The sequence below is a fragment of the Hemiscyllium ocellatum genome, chromosome 10, assembly GCF_020745735.1.
Source record: "Hemiscyllium ocellatum isolate sHemOce1 chromosome 10, sHemOce1.pat.X.cur, whole genome shotgun sequence".
In the NCBI taxonomy this organism is placed as follows: domain Eukaryota; kingdom Metazoa; phylum Chordata; class Chondrichthyes; order Orectolobiformes; family Hemiscylliidae; genus Hemiscyllium; species Hemiscyllium ocellatum.
This window is the reverse complement of record NC_083410.1, coordinates 111913717-111928333: the sequence shown is the minus strand read 5'-3', so window position 1 is coordinate 111928333 and position 14617 is coordinate 111913717. Positions and strand designations below refer to the sequence as shown.

Genomic DNA, 14617 nt, shown 5'->3' with positions numbered 1-14617 from the left:
CCCATTTACCACCCCCTGTGAAAAATAACAGGAAATTACATCACCATAAGAAATGACATCACCAATCCTAGGAAACTCAAACATGTAAATTGAAAGTGGGCTACACCACCAGTCCTTCATTCAGAGGCTCACTGAAGATGTTACCTAGTATGGTGATGAAACATCTGAAAACAGACCCTCCAGCTCAGTGAGCAAACCTACATCCAGACCTCAACCTGAGCTACACATCTTCTCAAAACTTGCGATGAATAGGAAGGGTTTGGAGGGATATGGGCCAGGTGCTGGCAAGTGGGACTAGATTACGGTGGTATATCTGGTGGGCACAGACAAGTTGGACCAAATGGTCCAACTCTATGACTCTATGCCTCTTGCAAAACCATAGTGAAATGTACAATTGGTTCTGTGCCACACTTAGTTTACTATTGTTGGAGGTGCTCATAACCGGCGTGCTGCATGATTTCTGTCCCCGTTCATGAAGAAGCTCTTCCTTACCAGGCTTCCGAAAAGTAAAATGGCATGTACACAGACCAGGTCAGTCACAGAAATAAAGACATAACTGATGGATTAAACAGAAATAAATAGTACTTGGACACAAAAATTACATAGGTAATCTCACACTTGCAAGTTTCTTAACATTTCCAAAATCCATAGCAATAATATTTGAACTAGGAGACAGGAACTGATAAAGATCAGGTTCAGGTATTACACTGGGATGAAAGAAAAATTTGCATTTCAGTGGTATTTTTCATAACCTTAGAATCTTCCAAGGTGCTTGGCAAATAATTGTCTTTTTAATTTTCCAATCCATGCCTCCCACATTCAAGAGGTTGTGAGCATATTTGATGTATTATTGCTTCAGGCACCACGATCAAATCTGGCTTGATCAATGTGATCAGTGCACCCTGCCATTGTAAAGCTGTCCATTTTTCTCAGATCATCCTGCAGGACAAAGATAACTTTGAGTCGGTTTTCGGAGTTACCAATAATCTGTATATAAACTCCTCAGGCCCAGTAAGGAGCTCATGATAATGACGGAAACAATTTCTTCAATTACTGCTCCTGTCTCCACAGCCATTGGCGTTCCCTCCCTGCTCAGTTTCTCTCCTGTTCCTCATCTTTCCTTAAGTCAAATATTTCTCACTCCCCCTTAAGATATTGGTCCCTCCCTCAAACACTCAAGGTGACAAGGAATTGTGAGGTACCAACAAGTGGCTCAGTGGTTAGATCTGCTGCTTCACAATACCAGGGACTCAAGTTTGATTCTACTCTGTCTGTGGAGAGTTTGCATGTTCTCTTGGCGTCTGCGTGAGTTTCCTCTCAAGGTCTAAAGATGTGGACTGGCCATGGTAAATTGCCCATAGTGGCTAGATAGATTAACCATGGGAAGTGCAAGGAGACAGGACTAGGGTAGTAGGGTGTGACTAGGTTGAGACTAGGTTGAGAAAGTGAGGTCTGCAGATGCTGGAGATCAGAGTCGAGAGTGTGTTGCTGGAAAAACACAGCAGGTCAGGCAGCATCCAAGGAGCAGAAGAATCGACGTTTTGAGCCAGGCCCTCCATCAGGACTGGGTTGGGTCTGAGTTGAGACATTCTTTGGAGAGTTGATGTGGACTTGATTGGCTGAATGGTCTGGTTCCATATTGTAGAGATTCTACAAATCTTTCAACTCTGTCTCTTAAAGGTATTAACAACCAGGGCACAAGAAGTGAGCTGACACCGCCCTTCATTCTTGAGCAGTTTGAAATTAAAAAGGCATGATATGACCATTTAATAAATAAATATTTTACTGTGTATAAATTGGTGTAATGAATAAATCAGTCAGATTTCTTAACAAGACAGTTTTATTTGCAATATTCACCCAAGTAGCAAAAATTAACTGAAGGTTTAAAAGACACAAAGAAATCCTACCAACCTGTAATGCAAAACAACACAAAGACACAATTCCCCTCCCTTGTCTCTTCATGTATGCAAAAATAAAATGACAACAGAAATTTGCAAAGTATCAGATCTTAAAACTTGGCCAGGTAAAATTTCAGTCTAGGAAAGATAATGTGTAGATTGTCTGGAACTCGTTGACAGGTAAAATGGCTGCTTCCACGGTGACAGTCATCACAGTTGGTTCAGGTTTGTTTCTCCTTCTGGAGACATGGTGTTGATTCAGAGTTCTCTCTTTTACAAACTCACTGCTTCCAAATTAGGGACAATCAATCAGCGTGGCTTTGTACATGGAAAATTGAGTCTCACTAACTAGATTGAAATTTTTGAAGAGGTGACAAAGATGATGAATGAAGGCAGAGCAGGAGACACCATCTATATGAACTTCTGCAAAGCATTTAATAAGGTACCACTTGCTAACAGTCAGTAAGGCTGGATTAGATGGAATCCAGGGGGAAGCGAACCAATTGGATAAAAAATTGGTTTAAAGGTAGGGAACAGAGGGTGATGGTGGAGACCTTGAACCAGCAGTGTACCACAAGGATTGATGATGGTTCTACTGCTTTTCATGATTTATATGTGATTTAGATGTGAAAATGAGGCATGGTTAGCAAATTTGTAGATGAGACCAAAGTAGGTGGTGTAGCGGACAGTGAAAATGATTAGATTATATTACCTACAGTGTGGAAACAAGCCCTTCGGCCCAACATGTCCACAACGATCCTCCGAAGAGATAGCCTACCCCCCCGCCCCCCCCCCCCCCCCCCCCACAATATCCACCTAACGTTATGGGCAATTTAGCATTGCCAATTCACCTAACCTGCACATCTTTGGACCATGGGAGGAAACCGGAGCACCCGGAGGAAACCCACGCCGACACAGGGAGAACGTGCAAACTCCACACACAGAGACAGCCGCCCGAAGCGGGAAGTGAACCCAGGTCCCTGGCGCTGTGAGGCAGCAGTGCTAACCACTGTGCCACTTAAGAGCACAACAGAACTTTGATCAGATAGGCCAAAGGGTCAAAGAGTAGCAGATAGTGTTTACTTTATCTAAAGACAAGTGTTGTATTTTGGTAAGGCAACCCATATAGGACTTCTATAGTTAATGGCTAGATCCTGGAGAGTGTTGCTGAACAAAGAGACCTGGGGTTTGGCGGGTACAAAATTCCTTCAAAGTGGAATCTGTCGTGGACAGGGTGTTGAAGATCAAGTTTGGCACACTTACCTTTATTGGTCAGTGCACTGTGTATATGAATTGGGAGGTCATGTTGCAGCTGTCCAGGCCACTTTTGGAATACGGAGTACAATTCTGGTCTCCCTTCGATACGAAAGATATGCTTAAACTTGAGAGAATGCAGAGAAGATGTGCAAGGCTAAATAGGGTGGGACTTGTTTCCCTGGAGAGTCAGAGGCTGATAGAGGATTATAAAATCACGAGGGACAAAGTCTTTTTCTGAGATTTGGACAGTCCAGAACTAGAGGGCATAGGTCAAAGGTGAGAGGGGAAAAGATTTAAAAGGGACCTTAAGGGCAAGCTTCACACAGAGGGTGATGTGTGTATGGAATGAGCTGCCAGAAGAAGTGGTGGAGGCTGGTACAATGACAACATTTAAATGGCATCTGGATGGGTATATGAATAGGAAGGGTTTAAGAGGGATACAGACCAAATCCTAGCAAATGGGACTAGGTCAGATTGGGATGGCTGGTTGACATGGAGGAGTTGGGTCAAACTGTCTATTTCTGTGCTATGTAACTCTGACTTCATAGAAGGTCTTTCAGAAAATACAGAAAAAGAGGGGGCAAGGCTATTGCCCCGTGGCTATTTCTCTTTGATTCAGTCACCTCCGAATGTTTTGTTGACTGAATGACTCCATTACACAACTTGTGCTCTCCACCAATATAATGGTTTGGCTGCTGTAGCGTTAAAAAGTATTCTTTGGAAAGCCTAAAATGTAAGTAATTGCTTGGTAGTACAGACTTGAACATTGCTGAAAAAAAAGATGCTGTTGAAGCTCATACTGACATCAATATATCCAGCCAATTGTGTGTGTGTGTGTGTGTGTGTGTGTGTGTGTGTGTGTGTCTCAATTCATCCAGACACAACATTGTAAACTTATACTTTCAATAACACAACTTTATAAAATAAATAATGTGCGTTATCTTAGTGACAATGTGAATTAATACTCCCTTGTCACAGCTTTCCTACCACATGAAATTTCAGTTACTCAGTCCATCATTTGAGTGCATGAAGTGAATCACCATGTCAGTGAGTCTCCACTCTCAACCAGAGCCATCCCACTCTTTCCTCAAGGTTACCAGGTAATCACAAGACACGACAGGAAGAGACCTGAAACTGAATATACCAAGCATCTCTCATCACACTGTTTTGATTCATTCATAAACAAAGCTGGAGTTGGTGAGTGCAATGCAGGATGGTGGAAAGCTATGAAGACCTGAAGGGGAGAGTATTTTACCAGGTTTGGAGATCTCTAACCTGACAAAGTCTCACCAGGACCATCATTTTGGAGAGATGTGAAATTTCTTCACTGAGAATTGAGAACCTTTGGAATACTGTAGCATTGACAGTGGTAGGAATTCAGTTGATTGCTATATTCAAGCCAGAGATCAACATGTTTGGAGACAAAGGAAACCAAGGAAAATATAATTAAGGGCAAGAAAGTCACTTTGAAGGAGAAGATCAAACACTCTTATGGAATAGCGGAGCAGGTCAGGGAATTGTAGGGTCTATGAAGTACCTCATCTTCTTACATTCTTCTGATTCAGAACAGGGCTCTCACTTGAGGCACTGCAGCAGCCAGGGCAGACTGGTTGTTAATACAGTTAAAAGACCAACAGGGACGGAAAAAGTCTTGGATTTCATCAGTAAATTAAAGGAGGACCGAGCAGGTTGAAGACAAAAGCCTGCTATCATATCCTTTGGGAAGCTTTGCCCACCAGCAATCAGATTTTTTTTTAAAAAAGATCCAGAAGTGAAAAATGAGCAGATTTCTGCGTGTCCCCAAGTCCGGCAGTTGCACCTTCAACTTGACCAGAGAGTTCCAACAGCTTGTCGCTGAACCCACCTCAAACCTGACAAGGTGGAGCAGTAATGTGAAAAACACCGGAATATATCAAGCGTTTGGAAGAAAGCTTTTTAGCAACTGCACTGATGGTCGTTAATCTAAGTGTACATAAGGGCAGCTGTGTCTCTGTTCCACTGTTTCCATCCCATGAGCCCAGAATGTATATGGAAAAGGGACAGTTGAAGCAGCTCCAACTTCACCCTGTGTGGGGAAACAAAAACTTCAGAACATGCATCATTCACTTCTCAGAAAATCCCACACCTACAATACTACACATCTGGCTGAAGCCATGAAAAGCACAATATCAATTCAGCTTTGTTTGTTCCTAAAAATGGCACTTCCTGGAGTGGGTACATCAATTATAAGATTTCATGTATTTTGCTGCAACATACTGCAGAGCAACAAACAGTTCACAGGATCTCAGTGGAATCATTCTGTCCTCAGCATCAAAAATCTCAGACTCAAACCTCACTTGCAGAGTTGAGCACATCATCTGGGATGACTCCAATTAAGTGCTGCACTGTCAGAGGCTCAGCCTTTCTGGACGAATCACCACACCAAGGTCCTGGCTGATGGTTCCTGTGATTCCTCCTTGCCTGGCTTGAAACTTGATAATTACTCCTGAGGTGCCTTGAGATTTCTTTCAGCACCTTAAAAAGGTGCTGTAGAAATTCAAGTGGTTGTTGTTGCGCAGGAAGCACTGTTTGATGAGTTGAAGCATTGACCGTGCTTTTCTGAGTAAGCCACTTGCCATGCTCTGGAGAGGATAGCTCAGATATAGGGACAGGGACACTCTTCAGAAGCCCCCACAGACAGAACTGCAGCTGAACTGCCAATCACCAAGGGTACCCAAACGCTGCATGTCTCTGCACATTTTACACAGACTCCTTTTCCTACCCCCGTCTTTATTTGGCTTGTTACCAGGTTGTGCCTGCTCCCAGCACTCTCTCCACAAAGCCTTATGAATTTTATTTTTGAAGACACTTGAAATAATTACTGCCTTTTCAAAAGGCAAACAAAATGATTATCTTATAAAGTGACCATTGCCTGTTTAATGTTCCCAGCAATCAGTGGGCGGCACAGTGGTTAGCACTGCTGCCTCTCAGCACCCGAGACCCGGGTTCAATTCCCGAGTCAGGCGACTGACTGTGTGGAGTTTGCACGTTCTCCCCGTGTCTGCGTGGGTTTCCTCCGGGTGCTCCGGTTTCCTCCCACTCTCCAAAGATGTGCAGGTCAGGTGAATTGGCCATGCTAAATTGCCTGTAGTGTTAGGTAAGGGGTAAATGTAAGGGTATAGGTGGGTTGCGCTTCGGCGGGTTGGTGTGGACTTGTTGGGCCGAAGGGCCTGTTTCCACACTGCAAGTAATCTAATCAATCCTTGTTTTTTGAACTCTCAAAGGGCTTCAGCAAATCAATGGCTCTCACTTCCATGGGATGAGTAAAGCTGATGAATATATAGTCAGTTAATATCTTGGAGGTAAATTAAGTATTTCCAACTATAACAAAGTGTAAACTCAAAGCATTGCTCACAAGTTAAATTCATTCCACCTATCCAAAGGAATTCTTCTTCAAAATAATCTTGCCCCATATTTTATTCCTTTTCTTAACAATGAAAATAATCTTTCACTTCAATTTCACAGCACCATCATAAAATAACAAATTTTCATACAGAATCATGCTCTGAGTGTCCCACTCTGGGAAGAGTGTGACGACATTAAAGAAAACACAGAAAAGATTCTTGCGAATGGTTCTAGAGTCAAGAGTGTGATGCTGGAAAAGCACAGCAGGTCAGGCAATATCCGAGAAGCAGGAGACGACGACGTTTTGGGCAAAAGCCCTTCATCAGGAAAGATGGGCTTTTGCCCGAAATGTCGACTATCCTGCCCCTCGGATGCTGCCTGACCTGCTGTGCGTTTCCAGTACCACACTCTTGACTCTGATCTCTAGCATCTGCAGTCCTCACTTTTACTTCGAATGGTTTTAGAGTCAAACGCACTTTAATTACAAAGATAGACTGGACAGATAAGGACTGTTTTCTTTGGAAAACAGAAGGTTGAGACGAGTTTTGATGAAGTGTTCAAAACTATAAGGGGGTCAGGACAGAGTAGATAGGGAGAAATTGATCCCATTGGTGGAAGGTTCAAGAACAAGAGAACACATATTCAAAGTAATGGCGATACAAGCAAACATTTTCACACAGCAAGTGGTTTGGGTCTGGAATGCACTACTCAAAAGTGTCAAGAGGGAACTGGAATATCTGAAGAAGAAGAATGTGCTGGGTAACAGTGAAAAAGTGGGGAAGTGACTATTGGCTAAATGTTCCTATTGAGAATAGGGCAAATGAGATGGGGCAAAAGGTTGCTAACTGTTCAAGAACAATTCTGTGATTCGGAATCCACCTCTTTTTGTTTTGCATTTCCAACTTTTGAAATTAGAATATCATCTATGATTTGGTTTATGACTAGTGTCATATGTACCTAGGTTTTGCATACAGTATGGGCGGATCATACCATACAAAGTGCATGAGGGCAATAGAACAGAGCCAAGAATACAATGTTATGGCTGCAGAGAAGGTGCACAAAGAATGAGATCGATATTAAGTTAAAATTTGAGATATCCATTCAGAAGTCCAATAACAGCAAAGATGTGTACATGTGTACACTTTGTTATGTCGAATTCTGCACTTAGAGTTCCAGTGCGACCTTGTGTTGGCAGACACAATCATATAGAACAATAACATACAATGTTGATAGGAAATTTTCTCTGGATATTGGAAATGCTACTCATCCACTCTCAAAGATTTATGATCAGTAATGGATGGATCACATTTTAACAGTGTGCTAATGTCACTTCAAGCAGAATTAGTCAGTTGATAGTACATAACTTGAGCACCACTGGAACAGAAAAGGCATGCGTTGACACTTATTTTGTCATCATCAGGACAGAATCACAAAAACGCTAAATTTCAAGGGAACAAAACTTTATACTTCATGAGAAATAATGTTTGTCAGCAAGTTGGACATAATTGGTCAAGACATTGCCACAGTCAAAGCATCAGGGAGCCATTGTTGTTGATGCTTTAGTTTGTTCAATGAACATGCAATTGCTGGACAATTTCCTTGTGTTTGCAGACAGCAGGTCCTATTTCATCCCGACTACAACACAGGAACAACAACTCAAACAAACCCAGCTTGCAAAACGTAATCTTAAATTGGATTCTGTGATTGGACAATTCTTGTGGAGGAATCCCAAGCATTCTCAGAGTTACTCTCAAATTGATTGAGAGCATATTTATCAAGCATGTTGCAATGTAGGAGTACCCGTGACTCTCCTGAATGGGTGTCCCATGGGAGACCTGCCTAGTTGGTTCCCTTTGTGGTAGTTTTCATACATTCTTGTCAATCACATTGCCACTGGCCTTTTGGCAACAGCAGTACCTTTCGATGCTGGCAGGCTAAACAACCTGAAGATAAAAACACGAAATGCCATTTGACCTGTATGGATCGAGATACTATGCAGTGGTATCAATTGAGAAAGACTTGTAAAATGGAGGGCTTTAATCATCCACTTTAGCCTGAATGGGAAGCATCCGGAGAATACATCTCCCCGAGGTACATTAATGGTAATGATCTGCAAATTGCCATGTGCTGGTGTCATGTTAGGTCCAGCAAGATCACCAGTGCTGACAAGAAATCCAACTCCATGTCGACAGGAGACACACAGACAGACCCAAAACACTGCATGTCATTTCTGACAATGATGTGGATCCAGGTGTCAGGGATCTAATTTCAGGTGAGAGGGGATCTAATTTCAGGGTAGATGTTGACATGAAAGTGGACATAGAGGTGGCCCACCCAATGAAGCAGAATACCAGCAGAGATGCTTATCTTCTGTAATTGTATTTACATACATTAATTTACAAATTAATGTGACTGAGGCAGGTAACATCACTGTCAGCAATGAGACATCTGATATGTTGGAATGTATTGAGCACTAATTGAGCTGTCCTATGACTGTACCACTGTGTAAAATGTCGTGATACATTACTCCATTTAAGAATCATTTTGCACAGGCTCTAATTCACTCCTTCCAACTATAGGCACTTTTTGTGTCCACTTAATTAAAAACAAAATGAAATTAAGAATACTGGAACTATTTAGTCCAAATGCAATAAGAGCAAGGACGATCATGTGATAATGTCATTGCATTAAATGTAATGGAAGATGATCAGCAAAACCGGTCACGTCCTTCGATCGTTCTGAGAGAGTTAATGTTTCCAACTAAAACTGACCTTGACCAACATGGCTGCCATAGACATGCAGTATTGTGCAATCAGAAGCATTTGGAAACTGACAAGTCAAAGAAGTAACAAAGAAATCTGTAGCATCCTAACTACAAAAACACCAAAGCTAATTTCTGACAAATGCAGGACAGAACGGAACTCCTGCATGACTGTACAGTTGCCTCTATACAACGAGGCTAGCAAAGAGCGCTTGGAGGCTGTCTCCCAGGATGACAGTGAGGCTCATGAGGTGGTCACTCAAGAATCAAAAGGATTATTGGCCCTCCAGCCAATTCTCAAAACACCCTGAAAGAGATCATCAACAAACCCAGGCTGAAGACCTTTTACAGAAAAAGGTGATGCCAAGGTCGGAATGCTGAGGTTAGGGCTGGCGGGAAGTATCACAGAATTCTTAATATCCCAGGACAAGCCAGCTAAAGTTAATCCTGGGCCAACAAATCCAAATGTAAGAAAGTCTAAAATGCATGGCAGGGAGAAGAACACTTCTGCAAAGCAATGATGGGCCAAAAAGAAAGAGAGGCTGAGAGAAACTCAAACAAAAACGTAAATTGCTGGAAACAACTCGGAATATCTGGCAGATCTGTGGAGAGAAAGCAGAGTTAACATTAGGGTGGCTGTCAATGTAACCCAAACACAAAGTACTAAAGTGTCCTTGGCCACTGGCCAGAACAGCTTCTAGTTCTAGTTCTCAGTCAAATGGGGGTCATCTGTTGCTTGCTGAGAGGGGCCTTTTTAGCCCTCCTGGTATGTCTTTTTTCCTGTTCGCAGTTAAATCAGCATTGCTGCCAGAAATGTTGTCATATCAATAACCAACTTAAAACTTTGTACAAGACACTCCTTGGAGTGTCCCTCAAGGTCGCTCATTAATGCTTGTTGGAGATTAAGTTTTTCAGATGCAGGGATCTGCCCTCTGCAGGGAAAAAGGAATTTGCCTGGACACTGCACCTTTCCTGAATAAAGCAGATCACAGGGAACAATGGCTCCTGAGTATATTTGCCCCAGCAACACCATGACCAATCACAGCCAACTCGTCAACAAATCAGCCACCACTACACCCCTTTCCTCATTAAAGGGATATTGTTGTTCCCTTTGAAGTGGGGTATTCTTGCTTCTGTCCTGATAAGTACAAGACGAAACACCTCTGCAGCATGTCTCTCTCCTCAGCAAGATCTAAAAGGAAGTTGTCCAACAGGCAGATAAGTAATGATCAAAAGCTTATTTGAAATCTATGCTGTTGTTTAAATCTAACTCCTAACACAATGAATATTAATATTCTAACTTTCCAGAGGTTAAAATTCAATCCTTTGGAAGCATCACCCATTGCTTGCGGTCAATGTGCTACCATTGATCTGATTGAACCCAGAAAGACAAGTTTCTAGGTTTGATTTCGACTCTCTGTTGAGCTCAGAAAGGTCAGCTAAGTATGCTCTAATCACTTGAGCCATCCCAGGGGGCAGAGGTCAGCCTGAACTCTCACTCCAATTGTGAACTCGTGAGCCTTCCTTGAAAATAACTTGTGCAAACTCTCAAACATGAAGCAGTAATAGTGGGTACCTTCATATTCAATGCAATGAGCCCAATTTCAAAGATGTCTTTGTTCCCTACTCTGTGACAAATGTCCTGAATCACAGACTGACAAGCATCTCCAGGAGAAAGGCCCTGAAAAGATAGAGAAACATTCATAGCCACATTGTGTAATGTTGTTAAAAATTCCTGAAAACAATAATTCTGAAGGTTTCAAATAAACAAATCATGCAAAACATATTAACTGTTTGATAATATTTCACACATGAAAATTTATGACTGGGTCAGCAAAATATTAAACACAAAGAATACATGATACGCTCAGTAAAAATGAGCACCAGGCTGGGACAAAAATGTTCATTTGGAGAAACACACAAAGCAAAATGATATGAAGAGTTAACATTAAACAGCAGAACTCCAAAATTTAACTGCCCCAGGGTTGGACAGCAGACATCAGAAGAAAGTGCATGATCCTGGGGTGTGCAGACTGCCTGTAGAACCTCTACTTCAATGTTATGGCAGTAGACTGCGCAAAGTAGGAGAAGCTTTCTTCGGTTTTAAATTCCAGGGTTGAGTACTGAAGGGCAAACCTCTCGGAGAAAAACACAGGCTGTGTGGGCTGTTATTCCCACCCACTACACCTTGGTGCTTTGAAGAACGTTACACTCCTCTGTCTCTGTCCCTGCCCTCACCCATTCCAGCTAAAACTCGCGTTGCCCCTGTGACACCAACTCCACTGACGTGATGATCTTCTCGAACCAGGGGGTCATATCTGCTGCCAGTATTTGGCAGAACACCCATAACACAATGAGATGCCTTATATACAGCCTTTGTATATCACAGTTAGCAGACTGGCTGTCTGATTCTGATACCAGTGAAGAGCTGATGAAGGGCTTATGTCCGAAACATCAATTCTCCTGCTTCTTGGATGCTGCCTGACCCGCTGTGAGTCCCCAGCACCACACTCTCGACTCTGATCTCCAGCTCCAGCATCTGCAGGCCTCACTTTCTCCCCTGATTCTGATACCAACTATCCCTCCCTACCTCCATTCCCACCCCCCTTCCTGCCACTTGAGGATGGAGTTGATTAGGTTAGATGAGATTAGATTAGTTACAGTGTGGAAACAGGCCCTTTGGCCCAACAAATCCACACCGACCCTCCAAACAGCAACCCATCCAGAGCCCATTCCCCTAACACTGCGGGCAATTTAGCATGGCCAATTCACTAACCTGCACATTTTTGGACTAGGGGAGGAAACCGGTGCAACCGAAGGAAACCAACGCAGACACGGGGAGAATGTGCAAACGCCACACAGACAGTCGCCTGAGGCTGGAATCGAACCTGGGTCCCTGGCGCTGTGAGACAATGATGCTAACCACTGAGTTGGGGGTAATATTCAGCCCAAAGTTTCTTATGGTGAACAGATGATATGCTGGCTTTCCTGAAGATTGTGACATCCGTAAGACTGCGCAATTAAGTGACTCACTCTTCCTGCCAATCATTCATTGAAACCGCACTCACATCAAACTTTCAAATATATATCTAAACACAATACCTGCTTCATCAGTTGAACAACATGGAAACTTGGGCAGAAACACATGATTTTATCTCCATCACCAGTGGCTCCAATTTAAAGAAAAAAAGAAATATTGTTGAAAGACATTTGAATATTATGTTTATCAATTTGAAATTGAATTTTTAACATATCCACATTATCACATTTCAATTGAAAGAGGAGGCAATGGATGAAGTAACATGATGGACACCCTGAAACTGCTATTTGTTATTTATTACCAGTTGGAGCAAAACATTTCCTTCAGGAGATAATGCCAAAGGAGGCTAGCATTAGCCAAGACCAAAAACCCTGTGCTCCCCATCATCATGTGAAGAAAACGTAGGTTTAGGGTTCAGTGCAGGACTGAAGAGACCAGCACTGTCAAAGTTACTCTCTTTTGGGTAAGATGTTAATGCAAAGCTCTGCTGCAATGTGCAAGCAGGTAGAAAATAACTTGTGTCTATTGAACAGTTCTTTTGTGCTCAATCAATAATATAGTCAGTTTAAAAGGTCATTCACCTTCTTTGTGTTTGGGCAAACTTGCTCTGTTTAAACTGGCTGCTGATTTTGACCACATCATAATAGTGACTGTGATTCAAAGCTAATGCACTGGATGTAAAGGATTGTGGATATGGAGGGGGACATAGTAAAAGGCTGAAGACATTTTTTTTTAAAACAATGTCCCCATGGAAAGTATCAAATAGAAGTCAAGCATTTTGTAATTTGCAGAGACAGAAAAGTGAAGGGCCACCCTTTACTCCAAAACTCTCATGCCACTGAGCCAGTTACAGAGTGACACTGAAACAGACTGGAAGCAAATTTCTTGGGATCTTTCTTGCCTCACAAAGATGTTGACTATGGGAAAATGGTAATGGGGAAAGTGAGAAAAATAATTTAGGAATGATGAAGGGCTTCTGCCAGAATCAGTATCAAATGAGGAGATAGTCGTTGAGTAATAATTGGTAATCCAGGCTATTCCACTGGAAGTGCAGGTTTAAATCCTACCAAGAGACCCAGAGGAAGTTGAAACTAACTAATAAGATCAGTGATGATGACCACAACACTAACATAAATCATCATAAAACCCACTTAGTTCACTCATGTTGTTTACGGAAGGAAATCTCTTGTCCTTACTTAGTCTGGCTGACATGTAAATTGAGACCCACGGCAATGTGGTCAAATATCCTTGCAAGATATACAGCTCAAGGGCAATTAGGGATAGGCAACCAAAGTTGGCCTCGCAAAAACCTGAGCAATCACTGAAATTAAAATGAACATGGAGACCACCACATGTGTTTTAAAATCTCTCCATGCCGAGACTGTTTCTGTGCAAATGGTTTTGGAGATCTGAATTATTCTTAAACAACTGGAAGACAGACATTCCTTAAACTAAATAGTAATATTCCCAAGGATGAAACACAGATTTTATGGAAGGATAGCTGCATAATTATCAAAACTACCAACAAACATTTCTTCTATCAAGTGCTACATATTCAACCACTTAATTAAATATTGCAGTATAATAAAGCTAAACTAAAATATAAACCATTAACAAGGTGTCTGCTCAGGTTTTGTAACTTTATTCTTCCATGAGATGTAGGCATGACTGCTGAGACCAACTTTGGTTGCCTATCCCTAATTGCCCTTTGAGCTGTGTATCTTGTGAGGATATTTGACATTGCTGTGGGTCTCGCTGTACATGTAGGCCAGACCAAGGACGGACAAGAGATTTCCTTCTATCATGGACATGAGAGAACCAAGTGGGTTTGATGACTATTTGTTAGTTTTGTGATTTTATTAGTTAGAACAGTGGATCTGTATAACATCTGTGAATGTTTGCTATGTTTATCTAAGTATTGCTTAAAAGGGATGATTTCTGATGCATTGTCAATGACCAAAGATGAAGCATGCCACTTATTTTCGAATACGTACCTGCAGCAGCTCCTGCCTAGAGACAGTAACACTTGTCACAGGCTGATTGTGGTTCAATTATCTTGAAAATAAAAGCAAACCAGGAAAAGAAAACAATAATTTCAGAAATTTTGTAATTTATAGGTTCCCAATTTAATTTTTGATTCCATTTATGATCCTTCAACCAGTGTTTCCCCAGTCAAAATGGGAAGCGAGTATTGTTGTTCTTGATTAATGTTCGCTCTGCAAACATCATGTTAATAGTCACTAAAGGATGCTCATAAAATGTCCAACTTGTCATCTC

General features: G+C 42.0%; 1 protein-coding gene across 2 annotated transcripts in view; it reads right to left on the bottom strand.

The window, feature by feature from the left end:
• Nucleotides 1-2707: 2707 nt before the first annotated feature.
• Nucleotides 2708-14617, bottom strand: part of zgc:153169 (uncharacterized protein LOC767799 homolog) — a 48202-nt gene continuing 36292 nt past the window's right edge. The window contains exons 7-10 of one of the 2 annotated variants that reach the window (XM_060831870.1): nucleotides 14335-14346; nucleotides 12403-12470; nucleotides 10877-10981; nucleotides 2708-5220 (exon numbers count right to left, since the gene is read on the bottom strand). In XM_060831870.1, the coding sequence (XP_060687853.1) occupies nucleotides 5113-5220; nucleotides 10877-10981; nucleotides 12403-12470; nucleotides 14335-14346 (293 nt within the window). In that variant the 3' untranslated portion in view covers nucleotides 2708-5112. Of the gene's footprint in view, nucleotides 5221-10876; nucleotides 10982-12402; nucleotides 12475-14334; nucleotides 14347-14617 lie in introns of both variants that reach the window. The other variant, XM_060831868.1, reaches the window with a different exon arrangement.